Source organism: Pyrus communis, chromosome 13, assembly GCF_041283825.1.
Source record: "Pyrus communis isolate YQ-2024b chromosome 13, ASM4128382v1, whole genome shotgun sequence".
Classification (NCBI taxonomy): Eukaryota; Viridiplantae; Streptophyta; class Magnoliopsida; order Rosales; family Rosaceae; genus Pyrus; species Pyrus communis.
Window position 1 is genome coordinate 3,299,201 of NC_142577.1, and position 23,582 is coordinate 3,322,782.

General features: G+C 40.2%; 1 protein-coding gene across 1 annotated transcript; it reads left to right on the forward strand.

The window, feature by feature from the left end:
* The first annotated feature begins 2,425 nt into the window (after positions 1-2,425).
* Positions 2,426-22,442, forward strand: LOC137737550 (ras-related protein RABA5e). Its single transcript, XM_068477069.2, has 2 exons — positions 2,426-3,054; positions 21,718-22,442. The coding sequence occupies exons 1-2, from the start codon at positions 2,715-2,717 to the stop codon at positions 22,038-22,040; spliced, it is 663 nt and encodes a 220-aa protein (XP_068333170.2). The 5' UTR covers positions 2,426-2,714; the 3' UTR covers positions 22,041-22,442.
* The last annotated feature ends 1,140 nt before the right edge of the window (positions 22,443-23,582 follow it).

A 23,582-nucleotide genomic window follows, 5' to 3' on the forward strand; every position in this document is an offset into this window, starting at 1 on the left:
TTATGCATTTTATGCCATATTATATATATGTATATAATTGGAAATGCTATGACATGGTTGAGTATTAGATTGCATCATGGTATATCCATAAGTATATTACCTGCACATAATTATTGTGAATACTTTGAAGTGCAAAAGTGAACGCAGGACACCCAGGTAAGTTCAGGTGAGTTTATGGTATTAATTGAATCAATGGAGTTATAGCATGGCTACATTTATGTGTTAGGCAATTCTGACACTGTCGTACTGGTTGCCCATGAGTTGTACATGTTATATTGAGATGCATTGAGAGCTCATAAACCTGCATCCCGGTGTTAGTGCTCCCACCATTAGCCAGGGCACAGTCTTTCACGTGATGTTCACCTCCCGCACCTTACGCTTACCTTGGACTCAAGGTAGGTGCACAGGCCTGTTGTACAGACCACTATAGGTGGTTCCGACTCGTAGGTGACCCGCGATTATTCGCAAAGTCTTCACGTGATCGTAGCACTTAAGCGTACTTATTTACACCCAGTCTTGTCATATAGACCACTACAGGTGGTTCCGACTCGTGTGCAGGGATGTTTGATGAGCTATAGATTAAGTCGTACAGGTCACTATAGGTGACTCTCGACTTATATGCTAGCATTGATTGATAAATTATGAATAAGTCGTACAGGTCACTATATGTAACTCCCGACTTATATGATAGTATTGATTGATGAGTTATGGATAAGTCGTACATGTCACTATAGGTGACTCCCAACTTATATGCTAGCATTGATTGATTGATGAGATATGGATAAATCGTACAGGTCACTATAGGTGACTCCACCGACTTATATGCTAACTTTGATTGATGAGTTATGGATAAGTCGTACAAGTCATTATAGGTGACTCCCGACTTATATGCTAGCATTGATTGATGAGTTATGGATAAGTCGTACAGGTCATTATAGGTGACTCTCGACTTATATGCTAGCATTGATTGATGAGATATGAGTGTAGTCGTACATGGCACCGTAGATGTTTCAGACTTGCGTGCTAGTATGGGTTATTAAGCACTTGATTAATTATATTGCTAATGCGATGCTGAGTAGTGGTATATTTCCGGATTTACTATTTGTATACATTTGATTTCATAATTCTACATAATATGATTTTCTAGAAATTATACAGGTATTAAGGCGAGGGGTTATTGCACTTGGTAATTGAAATTGGTTTGAAAAGTTTTGTTTCACTCACTCACATTTTGTATTTTTGCACCTAGCAACAGAGTTCCGTATCGATGAGGATTCGTGACACTTTTCAGTACATATGTCTTCTTATGATGGTATAAACATTATCTTACCTTATTGTACTATACATATGCTCTGCATTACACGTGAAATGGGTCCAGACCCGCTCACCGCGCACTCGTGTTCTTAGACACTTTAGATTTTAATTTATTCACATTTTATACATTATCACACTTTATGGCTTCGTCACTTTCCAGGTGTCGCCCAACACGGCTCGATTCGGGATCCTAGTGGACATTCCGGGTCGGGATGTGTCATTTTTTCACACACACACATATATATATATATATAATATACTTAAAATTTATGGTACATTTGAGAACAAAACTATGGACTTTTGGTACGTTTAGATTTCAAATGTACCGAGAAACCAAATGTACCCATTGTTATGTAACCCTTTTGGTACGTTTAGATTTCAAATGTATAGATAAACCAAATGTACCCATTGTCAGGTAACCCTTTTGGTACGTTTTAGATTCCAAATGTACCAAAGGACCAAATGAACAAAAAATCACAAACGTACCACAAAACCAAATGTCTCTATCTGATAACCTGTTTGGTACATTTACATTCCAAATGTACCGAGAAATACAAAAAATCAAATCCACTGTAAAACTAAATGTGTCTCTATTATAGGTAACTAGATGTAGCTATATAATCAAACAAATCTTTATTATGTGTTGGGTCTTCTAATAATAAAATCTGACAATTTTTTTTTATATAAATATTCTACTATATTCACAAAAAAAAAAGTAAAATTATAACAAACAATAAAAAAATGCATAGGGATGGATAATAAATGCATAAATATAGGGATAAGAGGAAAAGAAAAAAAAAACGAAATGTCTAGGAATAGTCGTGAAAAACTAAAATTCTAAACAAAATAAACTTATGTGAAAAACTGAAATTAATAATCAAAATTTTAAGAAAATGTTTGATCAAATTTTCAAAAAGAGTGTATGCTTAATCTAAAAAATTAAAAAAAGAAGACGCTTATATCACAATATCCCAAAAATTCATATGACAATTCAAAAAAATTCTAAAAACAAAAGGCCAAATCAAACCGTTACACATAGAATTTATTTTCTTTAAATATTTAATGGAGGATGCAAATGTATTCGAAACCGCAAAGCGCAGCGCACATGCGCCATCATTCCTCTCTCTCTCTTAGTTTCTCTCTCCTCCAAATTTGACAGTCCACCATTTTGCGCCATCATTCCTCTCTCTCTCTCTCCCCCCTTCAAAATTTGACAGTCAAAACTCGCGTCCTCCCTCCCATTCTTGCCATTCTTGACTGCGTGCTAAAATTCCTCTGCTGAATTAACTTCAACCAAGAAACCCAGGAGGCAAACAAAGCAGAGGAGAAGAAGCAAGAAAAACCCAGAAAGCAAACAAAGCAAAGGAGAAGGAGCAAGAAAAACCCAGAAAGCAAACGACATGTCGTCTTCAGACGAGGAGGGGTCTGGGGAGGAGTACCTGTTCAAGATCGTCATAATCGGCGACTCGGCGGTGGGGAAATCAAACTTGCTGTCCCGCTACGCACGGAACGAGTTCAACGCTCACTCAAAAGCCACGATAGGCGTGGAGTTTCAGACCCAGAGCACGGAAATCGACGGCAAAGAGGTGAAAGCTCAGATTTGGGACACCGCCGGCCAAGAACGCTTCAGGGCCGTCACCTCGGCCTACTACCGCGGCGCCGTCGGTGCTCTCATTGTCTATGATATCACCCGCAAGACCACATTCGAGAGTGTCGGCCGCTGGCTTGATGAACTCAAGAGTAAGCTGCTTACACTACTGATTCAGATAAAGTTTTCTGCTTTTTCTTTTGGTTATGTGTTTTGATCTTGAAGCTAAGGTGCTTAAGTAATTGTGATAATTGTGGTTGTTGGGTTTGTGTTTGTTTTTGGTGAATGTGGGTTTTGGGGGTTGTATTGGGTGGATGTGATGGATATGGATTTAGGTCTTATATTATTATGATTAAGAATTCTCTGTTTGAAGACTTCTATCACAAGAAAGCTATTTTTTTTTTCTTTTGTTTTTTGTATTGGGTGGATGTGTAAATTGTTTACTTTTGAATACGTACCGGTAGCCAATAATGGAATAAGTCTACTTTCATTTGGCTGTAGAATCTAGGTCGTAGGTACGTTGGATGGCTGAGAAAATTCAGAAAACTTGATGCTTTGGTTGTTTTGTTGTGTCTTAAGATTTAGGGAGTTGATAAACTTAAAGACATATACATATCCTCGTGTAACACTTTGTGGTTGAATGTTTGTGTGGTATGGCGTGTTAGCTTCTATACAGAGTATTAGTAACTAAAGAGGGGGTAATATAGGGGATTCTTAAAGTTTCTAAACAGCTAAAAAATTATATATATTTGTGAGGTTTTGGTTGAAGTTATGATCTAAGATGCATGAATGACGCTACAAGTATAATCTATTGAGGAGGTGTTTGACAGATAGTGATTGGTTGTTTAGTGTCTGAGATATGAGGGTTCAAGTGGTACATGTTTCTTTGCTGAATCTAAGAACTTTGACCATCCAAATCTATTTGTGAGCAAGCAATCAATGAATCACTTCTATTTGTGAATTACATTAAATGTTTTTCTTACACAAACCAATTTTTTTTTTTCCTACCATTTTTCCTTATGAATATCAATAGAGTCTGTTTTTGGCTTCTTGTATTAGCTAATCTTCTTCAAACTCACACCAGTATTCACGTTCTTCTCATAATTCTCTTGTGGATTTTTTCTTGGTGTTATATTTTCATGATGGTTATGATCATGCTATTTATTTTGTTGACATTATTAAAATTCCTTTTTGCCATGATCTCCAAGTTTGTTTGAGTTAGCACCGATCACAAGTTGTTTTGAGTAGCCTTCTTTCTTTTTTTCTCCTCTGTATGTTAACCATGATTTGCAAAGTCGAGTCAGTTGACAATATTTGTGTCCTACAAACTACCGTTAGTACTTGCATAAATACAATTGTATTCAGCTCAAAATACTCCCTAAATCACTATGAATTACACTAGACGTCTAGAGAAAGCTAAATGTCTAAAAATCTAAGTCTGTCCTAAATGGACCATCCAAACAAACCACACGGGAAAAAACCGCTTAAAAACTTGACCAACAAGAATTGCTAGTATAGAAGGAAAAGGATTGGCATGAAAGTCTCTGAAGCATGGACAAATCCTTATCCTTTATAGGACTATCCTGTATTCGAATTTCTTCCAAGAACTAAATTCCAAGAAGCTCAATGTGTTGATAAAGAAATTTATGGAAGCAATTACTACATTACTTTCATAGTAACTGGTATAAATGAAGAAATTTATTCATCGTGCCAAAAATTTTCCCAAATTTAAATTTAGCTCCATCCCCTATCTCGAGTTTTGACAACTGAGATGATGAAGAATAACCCTGACACATGTATTAACGACATTGAAAGGAACTTCTCTTGACAATCCGAGAATCCTACCCATTAGATTGGGCTTTCTGCTTACTCCTAATGATTTAACACCAGTGAGAGTCTTGCTTAATAAGTTTGCAATGGCTCCATTTGATTTGTACACTAGATTCCACCGGACTAAGTGGTCCCATGGCTCATTGCCCTTGCAATGGAATTCCTCATTAAACACAGCCACCCTACTTGAGATTCCAAATATTGACCTAAAGTAGGAGTACTACTGAAACCAATTGAATCAAGTTGCGTCCCCCCCTCTTGGAAAGTCGACCTTTGTTTTATCTCTCTTACCTCATTTTTTAAAGAACTGAATTCGAAATGCCCAAAATATGTAACCACATCACACCCTTCCCGAATGGTCATGATTGTCCCCTCTACGGCAGAGGTTATCTTTCACCAAATAATTGTCCAAAGTGAGAATATCTTTAGGCATAAGGATGAGATGGTTGGATTGTTTGCTTCTAGACAAATTTTGTTAATTACCTTTTATATTAAGATTTGGATTTAATTACGGAAGACAAGAGACATGAACTAAGTAAGGTGCATCAAGGATGAGAATGGAATTGTTTTAGCTGTAGAGAACGCAGTCAAAGACATATGGAGAGCTTATTTTCATTGTCTTTTCAATGAAAGACATGAAAGGAGTACTTCTTTGGATGAGTTGAGTAACTCGGAAGAGTGCATCTTCTACCTTCGAATCAAGAAAGAGGAAGTGGTTGTAGGCTTGTGGCTTTGAAAAAGATGAAGCATAGAAAAACAGTGGGTCGCGATAGTATACCGATCAAAGTGTGGAAGGTCTTGGGAGAGACGAGTATAGCATCGCTTAGAAACATCTTCAATACGGTTTTGTAAACGAATAAGATGCCAAATGAGTAGCGGAAAAGCACTTTCATGCTATCCACAAGGATAAGGGCAAAATCGACCGTAGTGGTTTCATAAAACCAACCCCATTTAGTGGATAAGGCTTTGTTGTTGTTGTTGTTGTTCTTGTATTAGGATTTGGATTTATTTCCAAGAGGATTATGTCTATTGTAACCTAAGTCCTATACTCTATAAATAGAACCTTAGGGTCAGTTTATTGTGTGTGCTGACACCATTGGTGTAGAAAGTTTTCTCTTTTTTGGTTTTGGGGTGAAGGTCACCATTTGGAGTCATGAGTGCGTGGCAAATTCATGGGCCTTTCATTTGGCAAATTTGTCAATTTGTGAGTTTGAAAAGTTAGAGAACAATTTGAGAGAATCTCCTTCGCTTTGTTTTGGGTTCTCTACTCGTTTGATTTAGGATTTGTAACCTTTGTGGGATTTGGGTTTGTGAGAGTTTAAACACTCTTTTGTAATCTCCATTTGTTTAGTGGAATTATCGTCGCCGTGCTTCACCTATGGGCGTAGGCTTTTATGCCGAACCATGTTAATCTCTTGTTTTCTGTTTGAGATTGTTTGTTTTTCTCTTTTGCCTACGACATTGGTACTTTGTTAGAATTCACGTCCGTTTGCACACAAAAGTACAATACCATTATCCCCTATCTCAGGGTTCATCACTAATGCTTTTGAATTTATTAGAAGTTATGCGCTGTTCAATTTATCTTACATTGCCGGTCCCAAGCTCGAATAAACGAAGGGAAGAGCGTCACGTAGTCGACAGCCGACACCCCTATCCTACATCGAATCCTTATGATAAAGAATCCTGAACGAGATTGCGCTAAAGCTAGGTCGTCACCTGTAAATGGTGTGCTGTGTGGCCCAAGCACAGTGATAAGTGAGCAAGGGTCGCTGTATCTCCATCGGCGCCCGAATGCAATGTTAAATGAGTAAGGGGGCCATAGAAACTTCTTTTTGAATGACTCCACTCAAAGTTGTTGGGAAGCATCTGCTCCCATCAACTTTACATAGGACACGCAAAAGAAGTATTTTGACCTTATTATACGGGGGAGGGTGAAGAAGCTAGGATTGGAAGGTAGAGTTCAAGAGAGTAGAATGTGTTTAGGAACATGGAATATTGGAACCTTAACGGGAAAATCTATGGAAGTAGTGGAAGTTATGGTGAGGAGAAGGATAAGTATTATGTGCCTCCAAGGAACTAAGTGGGTTGGTCTTTAGGCAAAGGATCTTGAAAGCTCAGGTTTTAAACTTTGGTATTTGAGCACAAATAGAACGAGAAATGGTGTTGGCATCATCGTGAACAATACCCTGACACAAGATGTTGTAGATGTCAAGAGGGTAGGAGATAGAATTATGGCAATCAAGACTGTAATAGGACAAGAACTCATCAATGTGATTAGTGTGTATGCACCTCAAGTCGGGTTGGATACGAGTTTGAAGGAGAAATTTTGGTGCAAGGAATCGCTCAGATAGAGAAGTTATTTATAGGAGGAGATTTGAATGGACATGTGGGCAAGGAGAAAGGCAACTACGGAGGTTTTCATGATGGCCATGGTTTTGGGGAGAGAAACGAGGATGGGGAAGCCATCTTGGATTTGCAATGGCATACGATCTCTTCTTAGCCAACACCTTATTTAAGAAGAGTGAAGAACATGTGATCACCTACAAGAGTGGGTCATCAAAAACACAAATAGATTTTCTTCTAATGAGGATGGGGATTGTATAACTTGTAAGGATTGCAAAGCTATACCGGAAGAGAGTTTGGCTAATCAACATCGTTTATTGGTGATGGATGTACATATCAAAAGAGAGAAAAAAGAACAAGACATTGAAGTGCCCAAGGACTAGACGGTGGAATCTAAAGGGAGAAAAACAAGCCATTTTCAAAGAGAGTACTCACCCAATGTGTTTGGGGTGGACAGGGGGAAGCTAGCCAAATGTGGGATTCCATGGCTAGTTGTATCCAAAAAGTAGCAAAAGGGGTATTAGGAGAGTTCAAGGGCTTTGCTCCACACCAAAAGGAATCTTGGTGGTGGAAGGAGGAGGAACAGACAAAGGTAAAGGCTAAGAAGGAATGTTGTAAAGCCTTATACAAGAATAGGACCAATGAAAACGGTGTAAGGTATAGAATAGCGAAGGAAGCGAAGAAAGCTACGAGAGAAGCTAAGCTAACGGCTTTTGACGATGTTTATAAGTGACTAGATACCAAATAAGGAGAGTTTAATATCTATAAACTAGCTATAGTAAGGGAAAAGAAGACAAGGGACCTAAACCAAGTGAGATGCATCAAGGATGAGAATGTAAATGTTCTTGCTACAAAGAACGCGGTCAGAGATTGATGGAGAAGTTATTTTCATAATCTTTTCAATGAAGGACATGAAAGGAGTACTTCTTTGAGGGAGTTGAGTAACTCAGAAGAGTGTAGAAACTACTCATTTCACCGCCGAATTAGGAAGGAAGAAGTGGTTGTAGCTTTGAAAAAGATGAAGCATAGAAAAGCAGTGGGCCTAGATGATATATTGATCAAAGTGTGGAAAGTCTTGGGAGAGACGAATAGAGCATGGCTCATAGACCTTTTCAGTAGGATTTTGAAAACGAAGAAGATGCCAAATAAGTGGCGAAAGAGCATTTTGGTGCGTATCTACAAGAATAAGGACAACATACAAAATTGCATGAACTATAGGGGTATTAAGTTAATGAGTCATACAATGAAGCTCTAGGAGAGAGTAATTGAGCATAGACACGGGTCTCGGACAACCAATTCGGGTTCATACCAAGGCGCTCAACCATGGAGGCAATATATCTCTTACGAAGATCGATGAAAAGATATGAAGAAATGAAAAAAGATTTGCACATGGTCTTTATAGATTTGGAAAAAAGCGTATGATAAGGTCCCAAGAGACGTTCTTTGGAGGATTTTAGAGAAGAAAGCAGTACGAGTAGCATATATCCAAGTTATAAAGGATATGTATAATGGAGCAAGGATTGCCGTAAGAACTCATGAAGGACAAATTGAATGCTTCCCCATAATTGTAGGGTTACATCAAGGCTCATCTTTAGGTCCTTACCTTTTTGCAATTGTAATGAATGAGTTAACGGGACATATTCAAGATGATATTCCTTGGTGTATGCTTTTCGTAGACGATATAGTGTTGATAGACGAAACTCAGGAAGGAGTAAATGCGAAGCTTAACCTTTGGAGAAAAGTGTTGGAATCTAAAGGTCTTCACCAAAGTCGGTCAAAGACACAGTATATGGAGTGCAAGTTCAATACCAAAGAGGGACCGTTTTCGCTACCTAGGATCTACTAGTGGTTTCTGTAGACATTGAAATTTCAGTAAAACAAATGTTCACCAATGCATTAAAGTTTTGACGTGTCAAGGCATACATGGCATACGCCACGTGTTGTACAAATTGTACACATGGCGTGTGACTCAACAAAATAGGAAGAAATACCCTTGAAGGATTAAACAAGTTTTTCTTTTCATTGTGGGCAATGACAAGGCAAGTACATTTCATTCCATTGAGGATCAAAACAAGTTTTTCTTCTCATGTTAGGCAATGACAAGGCAAGCACACTTCAATCCATTACGGATCAAAGCAAGTTTTTCGCATTTGGGAAATGACAAAGCATACACATTTCAAGTTTAAAATGGTGTTAAGTGGGAAATTAGGCCACTTCAAGTTTAAAATGGTATTAAGTGGGAAATTAGGCCATAAGTTACACCACTTCAATTTCAATATTGCATTAAGTGGGAAAATTAGGCAATGGTGCTTGGAAAGGAAAAAAATATTTTGTGGTGGTGATTCATTCTCAAAGCCTATAAATAGGCTTCTCCATCAAGGTATCAAGCATCAAGGAATTCACAAATACATTTCTCTACTCCAAAATTAGAAGAGGAATTCCCCAAATCCTTGAAGCTTTGAAACTCCAAAGCTTCCAACCATCCAAATTCCCAAGAATTCCGAAGGATCAAGAAAGCTCTCTTCGTTCTTCGTTAAATCCTCTTTCAAGATCAAGCCCCGACGGCCCTTGAAGAAAGTGTTCATCCGTTCATCCTAAGCATAAGCCCCCAACGGCCCTTTGGATCAACAACCTCAACAAATCCACACATCCAATCGTTCTTCAAGATTAAGCCCAAAAGCCCTTGAAGATCCGCTCATCCATCAACCTTCAAGATCAAGCCCAAAAGCCCTTGAAGAAATCCACACAACCATTATTCAAGATCAAGCCCCAACGGCCCCTTGAAGAAAGTGTTCATTGTTCATCAACTGTTCATCCTTAGATCAAGCCCCGACGGCCCTTTGGATCAACAACTCATCCACAAACCTACACCCTACGAAGATAGAATCAGAGGACCAAATTTGAGAGAGATCGTAACCCCAAAATCATTAAACACAAAATATTATTTTGTACACGTTATTCTTGTTTCTTGTTTCAAGGAACTTTCGTGTTCACAAATTTGGCACGCCCAGTGGGACATCTCTACCTCTCATCTCTATCCTCAAATCATTGAAAAACGCAAATGACATCAAGAAAGGATCAAGTTGTTCCTGCAGTCAAAGCGAAGAACAAGAACATTATCGCCGCAACTGGTGATATTTCGGGCATCACAACCCGAAGTAAAGCAAGAGCTCTTTTTGCCGCGGCTTCCGCCCCTGCATTAATTCTGTCAAAGGAACAAGAGCACCTGAGGCACGAGCCTGTGATCACCCTAGCCTCGCTAAGGGCATCAAGAGGGGAAAGCCCGAGGAAATACTCATAGTCCCTACTCTCCGACGCTGATTCGAGCGGCAGTACAACCATGCAAGTCATGACCACTGGAGCAACTTCAATCGAGGAGCAGTTGGTTCAGATGAAGGAAACAATTACAAGGCTGATAAAGACTGTGGAGGAGAAAAACTTGCAAACCACCGGACTCATCAACCGTCTAGAGGCGCAGCATGGCATCAAAATGAAACCAAGCTCTCTTCCAACTAAGAAGACCGAAGAAGGCTTTAACCCAAATGCCTACAAACTCATGTCAAAGGCTAGGCATGACTTTGCTTCCTCTTCAAATCTTGGAAAGAAGGTTTCAAACACCGTCAATGACAAAGAACGTAACCTCACCAAAACTCAAAAGAAGTTGAAGGAGCATGGTTACGGAGTTGACAACAACAAAGCCGGACTTGGCTTCACACCAAATGCACCCGTGAAGATTTCAAGCAAAGTGAAGAAAGCTAGCGCTCAACACATCAGCGTGAGCATTAAACAAGACCAAAAAGAGCCTAAACCTGCCCCTCGGACGTCGGTCTTCGATAGGATGAGCCATTCAAGCTCCAGAATTTCAGTGCTTAATCGCATTGGTAGTCAAGACCGAACCTCTGTCTTCAAGAGGCTTAACGCGCCAACATCCCAAAGCTCTATTTTTGAAAGGTTGTTAAAGCCTAAGAAACAAAGCAACACAACTATCTCTCCTCTGCGACGATCAGCTTCGGAAAGATTTGAAGATAATGAGAAGCCTTTTGGAAAGAGGAAGACAACACCAAAGGAAGAAAAGTTCGATGGGTTAGCAGAAAAAGGCGACGTTCGAAGCTTGATTCCTTCAAGGATGAAGCGCCAAGCAATCCTAGAGGTCGACACAAAAGGACCACTGAAAGTAAGGAGGCGCATCATCGTCCACACTGGCAAATCTTCATGCCAACAAACCCAAGAGGACGGCACTGAAGATGAAATCCCTAAGAAAGATGTCACTTCTGGCTCTTTCGACTCAAAGTCTTCACCTCGACTGTTGGGGGCATGCTCCAAGTCAAGTGAAATTGAAGGATGAACTCATGTCACTCCGAAGAAACTGCACGAGAAACATATGTCTTCTCCACAAGTGCACCAATCAGAAATGAGGGAAAGCAACTTTCGCCAACCTCCAAAGCAATGTGAAAATGTTGAAGATAAGAAAATTTCAACACAAAGATCGTTCATGCGCGATCTCTTCTTCATCGAAGACTTATTCAATTTCTCGATCAAGGCTCCTTGCTATGAAGATTGTGAGGAACGCCTTTTGAAGATCGTTTCGAAGAAATTGGACAAGCAGCAACCATCTTGTCCACAAGCTCCTTGTCTGCACGAGCTGAAACTGCAAACGACACCACAAGCTCCTCGTTCGCACGAGCCTAAAAGGTGACAACCAAACGCTCCTTGCCTGCACGAGCTGAAACTGCAAACGGCACCAAACGCTCCTTCCTTGCCTGCACGAGCTGAAACTGCAAACGGCACCAAACGCTCCTTGCCTGCACGAGCTGAAACTGCAAACGGCACCAAACGCTCCTTGCCTGCACGAGCTGAAATTGCAAACGGCACCAAACGCTCATTGCCTGCACGAGCTGAAACTGCGAACGGCACCAAACGCTCCTTGCCTGCACGAGCTGAAACTGCAAACGGCACCAAACGCTCATTGCCTGCACGAGCTGAAACTGCAAACGGCACCAAACGCTCCTTGCCTGCACGAGCTAAAACTGCAAACGGCACCAAACGCTCCTTGCCAATCATTGAAATCATGGTGGATGCAACCACTGGCCATGAGGCATTATCATTCATGGATGGCTCTTCTGGGTACAATCAAATTCGCATGGCCCTCGAAGACGAGGAACTAACAGCCTTTCGTACTCCAAAAGGTATCTACTGCTACAAGGTGATGCCCTTTGGTCTAAAGAACGCTGGAGCTACGTATCAACGCGCAATACAGAAAATCTTCAATGACATGCTACACAAAAAACGTAGAATGTTACGTAGATGATGTGGTGGTTAAGACGAAGAAAAGATCAGACCACTTGAAGGATCTGCGAATAGTGTTCGAAAGGTTGCGAAAATACAACCTCAAGATGAACCCGTTAAAGTGTGCGTTTGGCGTCACCTCTGGAAAATTCCTTGGCTTCATCGTCAAGCACCGTGGTATTGAAGTAGACCAATCAAAGATCAAGGCCATTCAAAGCATGCCCGAGCCAAGAAACCTGCACGAGTTGAAAAGTCTACAAGGACGGCTAGCCTTCATCAGACGCTTCATCTCCAACCTCGCAGGGCGTTGTCAACCGTTTAGTCGCCTTATGAAGAAAGATGTTCCATTCGTATGGGACAAAGCATGCCATAATGCTTTTGAAAGCATAAAGAAATATTTGTCAAGTCCACCTATCCTGGGGGCACCTGTGCCCGGGAAACCACTCATATTGTATATCGCTGCTCAGGAAAGTTCAATCGGAGCACTCTTGGCGCAAGAGAATGAATCCCAAAAAGAAGGAGCACTTTACTACCTCAGTCGAACTCTCACCGGCGCTGAGTTGAACTATTCCCCAATAGAAAAGATGTGCCTCGCTTTGGTGTTTGCCATTCAGAAACTCAGACATTACATGCATGCTTACACCATCCACTTGGTTGCTAAAGCCGACCCTGTCAAATACGTTATGTCTAAGCCAGTCTTGACAGGGCGACTTGCTCAATGGGCTTTGCTTCTTAATCAATATGAGATCATCTACGTCCCAGCTAAAGCCGTCAAGGGACAAGCGCTAGCAGACTTCCTTGCCGATCATCCAATCCCGGCTGATTGGAAAATCTCAGACGACTTGCCTGACGAGGAGGTGTTCTACACCGACATCTTCCCGACATGGACGATGTTCTTCGACGGATCCGCACGAGCAGACGGAGCGGGGGCAGGAGTAGTATTCATGTCACCACAAAGGCAAATACTACCTTACTCCTTCCAACTGAGTGAGCCATGCTCCAACAATGTTGCTGAGTACCAAGCATTGATCATCGGGCTCCAAATGGCGATCAACATGGAAATCACAGCTCTTGAGGCTAGCGACTCAACTGCTACAAAAGTTCGAAGCCGTGACACTAGAACATATGCCAAGAAAGGAAAATCAAATGGCAGACGCTCTCGCCAATCTAGCCTCGAGTATGACACTAGGAAAAGATGAAGTTGCAGACGTGCCAGTTTGCCAAAGATGGGTGATTCTGCTCGTTAATGAAATGTCACTAGATGATACAAATGTCATCTCGGTACTTCCAGTCGATGCTGAAGAGTGGAGACAGCCGCTGATCGACTACTTAGAGCACGGAAAGCTTCCAGATGATCTTAGACACCGTTCCGAAATACGTCGACGAGCACCTCGCTTCCTTTACTACAAAGGAACACTCTACCGATGCTCTTTTGAAGGAGTACTCCTGAGATGCCTAGGTGAGGAAGAAGTTAATAAAGCCATGGAAGAAGCACATTCAGGTGTGTGTGGGGCACATTAGTCTGGACCAAAGCTACACTTCCAGCTTAAAAGAATGGGTTACTACTGGCCGAGCATGGTGAAGGACTGCCTGGAACACGCCAAAAGATGCCAAGCCTGCCAATTCCACGCAAACTTCATACATCAACCGCCTGAACCATTACACCCTACAGTTGCTTCATGGCCGTTCGACGCATAGGGATTGGATGTTGTAGGACCAATTACGCCAAAGTCATCTGCAGGGGAAGCTTACATCCTAGCTGCAACAGATTACTTCTCCAAGTGGGCTGAAGCCATACCTTTAAGGGAAGTAAAAAAGGAAACTGTTGTTCGTTTCATCAAGGAGCATATCATCCACCGATATGGGGTGCCTCGCTACATTATCACTGACAACGGAAAACAGTTCTCCAACCGACTCGTGGACGAGCTTTGCGACAAATACAAGTTCAAGCAGCACAAGTCTTCCATGTACCAAACGCTCCTGGCCCGCAAGAGCATAAACTGTGTACGGCAAAATCATCATCAAAACCATCACTCATTTGAACTACGTTATGACTTGATCCCTTCTTTGGAAGAGTACATAGGCAACTTGAAACTTCAAAACTTCAAGTACAGTCACATCAAAATAAATAAATAAATGTTTCATTAAAGAAAGTCAATTTTATTACATCATCAAAAAAAAAAAAAAAAAAAAGATGGAGCTTTCACAAAGGTTGTTCACGTGAAGACCCACTAAGTGGCAAAACTCTAGAAGCGGAAGGCATCGGAGCAGAAGGCATCGGAGCGGGAGGCATTGAAGATAGAGCATTCGAGGCCTCAATACTGGGTGGAACGCTAGATGACCCAGGAAAAAGGTGCCTCTGGAGATAAGTCGCAAGCCTTTGACGGTCACTTTGAATTCGACCTTCAGATTCTTGCAGCTCATCAAACTTCCTCTTCATGCCCGTCGAATAGTTATTTGCAAGCACATGCAAACTTCTATTCTCGTACTTAAGCTGTTTGATCTCTTGCTTAAGATTTTCCACCTCTGCCAGCAATGATTCCACTTGACGGGATCGAGCAAGCAGGCGTTGGCCCATGTTGGACACAGAGCCCGCACACTGAACACTGAGAGCGAGGGACTCTTGAACTGCCAACTCATCGGACCGTCCTGAAAGCAGCCTACTATCTTTGGGAGTAAGGAGGTTCCTAGCTACTATCGTAGCTGTTGTTGCATCCGTCATCACGGAGTCTTCACCTGTAAGAGGGCCATTAGAAGATAAAAAAGACGGGCACCATACCTTACCCTGACGCGGCGCACTGCTAAGACTCAAATCTAAGCAAATGTTAGATGGGTTGGCCATTTTTCAAAGGTGTTAAAAGAGAATGGTCGGATGGAGAAAAATCTCAAGGGGCTGTTAAAACAAAATACACCGGAGATGATTTTCAGGAATGAGCAACCTTCAAGATGTGCATGTTGGAGGTAATCGATACCTCTATAAAGAGGAGAGGCGACACGACCACCGATTCAAAAATGGAAGAGACACCACTCTTCAAAATCTCAAAAACCAGATAAAAGGCGTAAGTTAGGCGACGCTTTCTCGGCTTTTCAGCAAAACGCGTTCAACTTTGTCAAAAGATCTCTGACAAAGCCGCATCCGCACTACTGTTTGCCATTCAGAAATCAAAGAGGCGCTTGCTCAAAAATCGAAGAAGCATTTGTTCAGAAATTGAAGAGACGCTTGCTCAAAAATCGAAGAAGCGTTTGTTCAGAAATCAAAGAGGTAACACCCTCCGAACCTCAAAAGCTAGGCCGCTTATTCAAGGATCGAAGAGTCATCACTCTCTGAATTTCAAAAGCTGGGCTCTTCCAGATTTGTCATCACCCTTCATATGCAACCCCAGCTTTGCAGAAATCACGGGCAACTTTGTCAAAGATTTCTGACAAAGTTGAGAACGCGTGAATCTTACTGTTCAATTACCCAACAGTTGTCGACAATGGTAAAGGAACAGTACCACCACTTGCTATTGGGAAATCCCTATATATGTCAACCTTCATCTTTTATGGCAAGGCAGACCTGCAAAAAAAAAATGCTCAACTCTTCCTCACCTCTGAGGGCGCACTCCCAGCAAAGCCTCTCGAAATACTCAATTTTTTCTTCTTCCCCAAAGAAGATACCAGATGCTTGGAATACAGATGAAGCAGGAGGAAACGGTAAATCGAAGCATGTGGAGACAAGCACAACAAATATATGTGCTGATTCATATCATGCTTTCTCCATGTCCTTGTTCTTACTCGCATGGCAAAGTGAAAGAGAGCAATCAGCCGGCACTTGGAGTCAGTCTTCCGATCTGGAACCGACTACCTGGAATCTATTCCCTGGTTGCTTACCTAGCGTTGCTCTCGAGTAGTCATCTTCAACGGTTGATACACTTCCAAAGAAGGGACCACATCTGCTTGGAGAACAGCTAAGACGAGTGACAATGAAACATCAATCTTGTGGATCGTCAGCAAACGCAACTGCATATGCTGAGTCATCCTCTAACCCTCTTCAATACGAATTGGAAAGATTGAACAAAGAAACAGGTCATCACCTCCACCTCGTGCTTTCCTGTCATGTGTCTGAATCCTGAAACCGCTCATGGTCCTATTTTCACTCAAGATCAAGCCTCGATGGCCCTTGAAGAAATCACAAGCCCGATTCAAAATCAAGTGTTCTCCACCCTTGAATCAAATTCAACTCCAGATAAAAGGAGTAAGTTCAGACCTTCGGGGGAGACCAAAAGAATCCTCCAGCCCAATTCAAGACTAAGCCTGTGGAAAATCAACGATTGGAGGAAACCAGAAAATCTTCCAGTCGAACTCAAGATCAAGCCTCAATGGCCCTTGAAGAAATTTCCAGCCCAATTCAAGATCAAGCCTCGACGGCCCTTGGGTTGACATCTACATTAAGGGACTTCAAAACGCATCTTCTACACGTGTCAAGCACATGTCTACGACGCGCCTTGAAGTGGGGGCATTTGTAGACATTGAAATTTCAGTAAAACAAATGTTCACCAATGCATTAAAGTTTTGACGTGTCAAGGCATACATGGCATACGCCACGTGTTGTACAAATTGTACACATGGCGTGTGACTCAACAAAATAGGAAGAAATACCCTTGAAGGATTAAACAAGTTTTTCTTCTCATTTTGGGCAATGACAAGGCAAGTACATTTCATTCCATTGAGGATCAAAACAAGTTTTTTTTCTCATGTTGGGCAATGACAAGGCAAGCACACTTCAATCCATTACGGATCAAAGCAAGTTTTTCTCATTTGGGAAATGACAAAGCATACACATTTCAAGTTTAAAATGGTGTTAAGTGGGAAATTAGGCCACTTCAAGTTTAAAATGGTATTAAGTGGGAAATTAGGCCATAAGTTACACCACTTCAATTTCAATATTGCATTAAGTGGGAAAATTAGGCAATGGTGCTTGGAAAGGAAAAAAATATTTTGTGGTGGTGATTCATTCTCAAAGCCTATAAATAGGCTTCTCCATCAAGGTATCAAGCATCAAAGAATTCACAAATACATTTCTCTACTCCAAAATTAGAAGAGGAATTCCCCAAATCCTTGAAGCTTTGAAACTCCAAAGCTTCCAACCATCCAAATTCCCAAGAATTCCGAAGGATCAAGAAAGCTCTCTTCGTTCTTCGTTAAATCCTCTTTCAAGATCAAGCCCCGACGGCCCTTGAAGAAAGTGTTCATCCGTTCATCCTAAGCATAAGCCCCCAACGGCCCTTTGGATCAACAACCTCAACAAATCCACACATCCAATCGTTCTTCAAGATTAAGCCCAAAAGCCTTTGAAGATCCGCTCATCCATCAACCTTCAAGATCAAGCCCAAAAGCCCTTGAAGAAATCCACACAACCATTATTCAAGATCAAGCCCCAACGGCCCCTTGAAGAAAGTGTTCATTGTTCATCAACTGTTCATCCTTAGATCAAGCCCCGACGGCCCTTTGGATCAACAACTCATCCACAAACCTACACCCTACGAAGATAGAATCAGAGGACCAAATTTGAGAGAGATCGTAACCCCAAAATCATTAAACACAAAATATTATTTTGTACACGTTATTCTTGTTTCTTGTTTCAAGGAACTTTCGTGTTCACAGTTTCATAAAACCGACCCCATTTAGTGGATAAGGCTTTGTTGTTGTTGTATTAGGATTTGGATTTGTTTCCAATAGGATTATGATTCTCATTGTAACCTAAGTCCTACTCTATAAATAGAACCTTAGGGTCAGTTTATTGTGTGTGCTGACACCATTGGTGTAGAGAGTTCTCATTTTTGGTTTTGGGGTGAAGGTCGCCATTTGGAGTCATGAGTGCGTGGCAAATTCATGGTTCTTTCATTTGGCAAATTTGTGATAGTCAATTTGTGAGTTTGAAGAGTTAGGGAACTATTTGAGAGAATCTCCTCCGCTTTGTTTTGGGTTTTCTACTCGTTTCGTTTAGGATTTGTAACCTTTGTGGGATTTGGGTTTGTGAGAGTTTAAACACTCTTTTGTAATCTCCATTTGTTTAGTGGAATTATCCTAGCCATGCTTCACCTATGGGCGTAGGCCTTTATGCCAAACCATGTTAATCTCTTGTTTTTTGTTTGAGATTGTTTTTCTCTTTCGCCTACGACATTGGTACTTTGTTAGAATTCGCGACCGTTTGCACACAAAAGTACAACACCATTATCCCCTATCTCAGGGTTCATCAGTAATGCTTTTGAATTTATTAGAAGTTATGTGTTGTTCAGTTTATCTTACATTGCTGGTCCCAAGCTCGGATAAAAGAGGAGGGGGAGGGCGTTAGGTAGTTGACAGCCGGTACGCCTATCTTACGTCGAATCCTTATGATAATGAATCCTGAACAAAATTGCGCTAAAGCTAGGTCGTCACCCTTAAGTAGCACGTTGTGTGGCCCAAACACAGTGATAAGTGAGCAAGGGTTGCTGTATCTCCATCGGCACCCGAATGCAATATTAAATGAACAAGGGGGCCATAGAAACTTCTTTTTGAACGACTCCACTTAAAGTTGTTTGGATGCATCTGCTTCCATCAACTTTACACAGGACACGCAAAAGAAGTACTTTGACCTTATTAGATCGGGGAGGGTGAAAAAGCTAGGATAGGAGGATAGAGTTCAAGAGAGTAGAATGTGTTTAGGAACATGGAATATAGGAACTTAACGGGAAAATCTATGGAAGTAGTGGAAGCTATGGTGAGGAGAAGGATAAGTATTATGTGCGTCCAAGAAATTAAGTGGGTTGGTCTTAAGGCAAAAGATCTCGAAAACTCAGGTTTTAAACTTTGGTATTCCGTATTCGGGCACAAATAGAACGAGAAATTGTGTTGGCATCATTGTGGACAAGACCCTGACACAAGATGTTGTAGATGTCAAGAGGGTAGGAAATAGAATTATGGCAATCAAGATTGTAATAGGACAAGAACTCATGAATGTGATTAGTGCATACACACCTTAAGTCGGGTTGGATACGAGTTTGAAGGAGAAATTTTGGTGCAAGGAATCGCTCAGACAGAGAAGGTATTTATAGGAGGAGATTTGAATGGACATGTGGGCAAGAAGACATGCATCTACGGAGGTTTTCATGGTGGCCATGGCTTTGGGGAGAGAAACGAGGATGGGGAAGCCATCTTTGATTTTGCAATGGCATATGACTCTTCTTAGCCAACACCTTATTTAAGAAGAGATAAGAACATGTGATTACCTACAAGAGTGGGTCGTCAAAAACACTAATAGATTTTCTTCTAATGAGGAAGGGAGATCGTATAACTTGTAAGGATTGCAAAGTTATACCGGGAGAGAGCTTCGACATTGCTTATTGGTGATGGATGTACATATCAAAAGAGAGAAAAAAGAACAAGACCTTGCAGTGCCCAAGGACTAGATGGTGGAATCTAAAAGGAGAAAAATAAGCCATTTTCAAAGAGAAAGTAATCACCCAATGTGTTTGGGATAGAGAGGGGGAAGCTAGCCAAATGTGGGATTCCATGACTAGTTGTATCAGAAAAGTAGCAAAAGGGGTATTAGGAGAGTCCAAGGGCTTTACTCAACACCAAAAGGAATCTTGGTGGTGGAAGGAGGAGGTACAGACAAAGATTAAGGCTAAGAAGGAATGTTGTAAAACCTTATACAAGGATAGGACCGATGGAAACGATGAAAGATATAGAATAGCGAAGAAGGAGGTGAAGAAATTTGTAAGAGAAGCTAAGCTAGCGGCTTTTGATGATATGTATAAGCGACTAGATACCAAAGGAGAGTTGAATATGTATAAACTACGTAGAGTAAGAGAAAAGAAGACAAGGGACCTAAACCAAGTAAGGTGCATTAAGAATGAGAATGGAAAGGTTCTTGCTACAGAGAACGCGGTCAAACAGTGTAGAAAGGAGTAACTATCTTCAAGGAGTACTTTTGGGGAGGTGAGCAACTCAGAAGAGTGTAGAAATTACTCCTTTTACCGTCGAATTAGAAAGAAGTGGTTGTAACTTTGAAAAAGATGAAGCATAGAAAAGCAATGGGCCCAGATGATATATCGATCGAAGTGTGGAAAGTCTTGGGAAAGACGAGTATAGCATGCCTCACAGACCTTTTCAATAGGATTTTGAAAATGAAGAAGATGCCAAATGAGTGGCGAAAGTGCACTTTGGTACCTATCTACAAGAATAATGGTGACGTACAAAATTGCATGAACTATAGGGGTATTAGGTTAATGAGTCATACAATGAAGCTCTGGGAGAGAGTAATTGAGCATAGACACGGGTCTTGGACAACCAATTCGGGTTCATGCCAGGGCGTGGCACAGAACCGAGCACAATGACGTTTTAGGATTCATACAGCCTACCCCACTTAGTGGGAAAAGACTTTGTTATTGTTGTATGTGCTGTTCAGTACACTTGTTTGTTCTATTTTTGTTTATACATGTCATACACCCCTAATCCTCTACTTCCGAGATGTAGACCGAACCTTTGTCATCGAACTATTCTTTTTATATAACAAAATCTATGAAGAATATTTGTTTCTTGTCATGTTATAAGAAGAGTATTGCTTTATGATGAGGAAGATTCCTAGAAAACGAAGATTATACTGCTATCTTTGTTATAGTCTTGTCATCAATTGTGGTTTTCATTTTTTATTTGTTTATGTACATGACTTAAATAAAATAATTCACTGTCAATGATACTAGGACTATGATGCTTCATTTTCTGTAAAGACCCTTTCTCCACAGCTGCCCTTCTAATTACTTTTCATTACAGACAAAGGAACGCACGGTAATATCCTTTCAGTAGAAAGCAAATTGTGAAAAATGAGAAGTGTAGTGCTACTTCCACACCCTCTCGCCCGTTAGACCAACCAAAAGGATGCTTTTTTTATATTCAGGTCATGGACTATGGCAAATTCTATCACAAGATGATATACGAGTATTCTTATTGGTGGAGAGACCGCTATGTTTAGCAAAGAAGGGGCATACGTTCTACTTCTAGACACTTCTGTCACTTACATGGATTCTTATCTTGGCTATCATCAGTTCTATTATAGTGAAAGTGATCTATTCTTATCATGAAATACCTACGTTGTGTCACTATTTATTTTTATCTTTCTATCATATTAGCTTTGAATGATTTTTCAAAACTGAGTCTGTATATCAATTCATTTGTCTTACTGAACGTATTTATAGAATGTATCCTTGTTATATTATTTGAACTTTAAGTTTGCAGAACTCTTTGCTTATTTATGATTTTTTGGTTGTTGTACCCTCCATTTCTTGCTTTACTACTAAGTTCTTATTTGAGCTTTGCTTTAATCATTGGTGCAGCTCATTCCGATACGACTGTCGCGATGATGCTAGTAGGCAACAAATGTGATTTAGAGAATATTAGGGCTGTGAGTGTTGAGGATGGTAGAAGCCTTGCTGAAGCAGAGGGGCTGTTCTTCATGGAGACATCTGCCCTGGACTCAACAAATGTTAAAAAGGCTTTTGAGCTTGTGATTCAAGAAATATATAACAATGTCAGCAGGAAGGTCTTGAACTCGGATACCTACAAAGCAGAGTTATCTGTGAACAGGGTCAGCCTTGTTAATAATGGAGCAGACGGATTAAAGAAAACCCAGGGCTATTTTTCTTGCTGTTCCGGGTGATATGGCTTATTTCTCCGAAAAGAAGACAAACAGGTGTAAGAAAGAGCACTTGAGAGCATTTTCAAGGTTGGTTATTCAATTTGGTTCGTTAATTGGTTTGTTTGTTTGCTATTGGGTAATACCTACTCAAAGGTTTCCAAACAAGTCGATATTATACATAAAGTTCTCTTTTTAATTCATGGAAAACAAGTCGAATTTTTGTACTCTGTATGGAGGCCATGTAACTATAAAATGAAGGCAGGCAACCATCTTTTGTGTGATATTATTCGGTCTGATAAGCATATTAAGTTCAGCAACTAGACAGAAATTGTATGTGATTTAATAGTGCAGTGGAAAAAAACATCGAACGGTGTTATTCTGATTCGTGACATGCACATCTATCTGAGAAAAAAATTTAGCAGACTTTCTTTTGCGAGTTTCTGTATGTTCTGAATACTTGGTACAGATTTGTCCAAAAAAAGAATACTTGGTACAGAAGTTTATCATTTTTTTTGGTTTTTTTTTTTTTTTTTTTTTGGTTTTCCAGCAGTTATATGTCTCTGTGGTCATTTGAAGAAATTGAAATTCATATTGTAAAATCAATTGTATGTATGCAGTGGAATATAAAGTAAATAAGATATAATATTTACGAGGTTCGGTAAGTGTGCCTATGTCTTCGGGGCAGCAGTAATACTTTTCTTTATTATCTGAAATAATAGAAGTACAAAATAACTCTCACTATTTTCTCTCCTCTCTCTAGCTTGGCTCATTGATATTTTCTCCTGCATACATGTTCTTTCTTTTCTCTTTTCTTTCCTTTCCTTCGTATGCTCTCATTTTATAGGCAAAAGATTACTGTAGCAACAATATTCGCTTTACAAAATTTCTTCATATGAATAGGGCGGCCTTGAGAATTTGGGGGTCCTAGGCGAGCTCTTGAAGTGGGGTGCTAGAGTTCTCTGACTCCCGACCCTTTGTACATTGACATGTGTAAAAACAATTCACTAAATACATGAAAAATCTATTTCTACATCAAATATCATTAAAAATTAATATAAAAAAAAGAAAGATATACAAACATTACTCAAATATTACCCGTCTCGGGTTTTTAGATGCAAATGCACTTATTAAGTTTACATAATCTAATTTTTCAACCAATTCAAACCGAAAGAGAAGTCCTTATCTAGTACGCCAAATTCCAATCATTTTTCTATTATTACAATGTTACTTATTACATTCAATAAATGAATGAATGGTTGGATTACAGAGACAACATCTTACAACTAGGAAAAAGACTAGAGTAAAGAGGATAGTAATTTTCGTATACGAACCTAGGCGGACGAGACGGATTTGAATAATTTATTATATATTATATAAACTAATTAATTTGAACATTAAATAATGTTATTTTTCAAAAAGGTGAGAGTTTTAATCCTTTAGGTACATAATAAAGATATATGTGGTGTGATCTTAAAATAGAGTAATAAAACCCCATAAAAATAAACATAAATGTGATATTTAAGAGAGAAGCAAAAAAGTATAAATAAGATGGGGACTATTTAA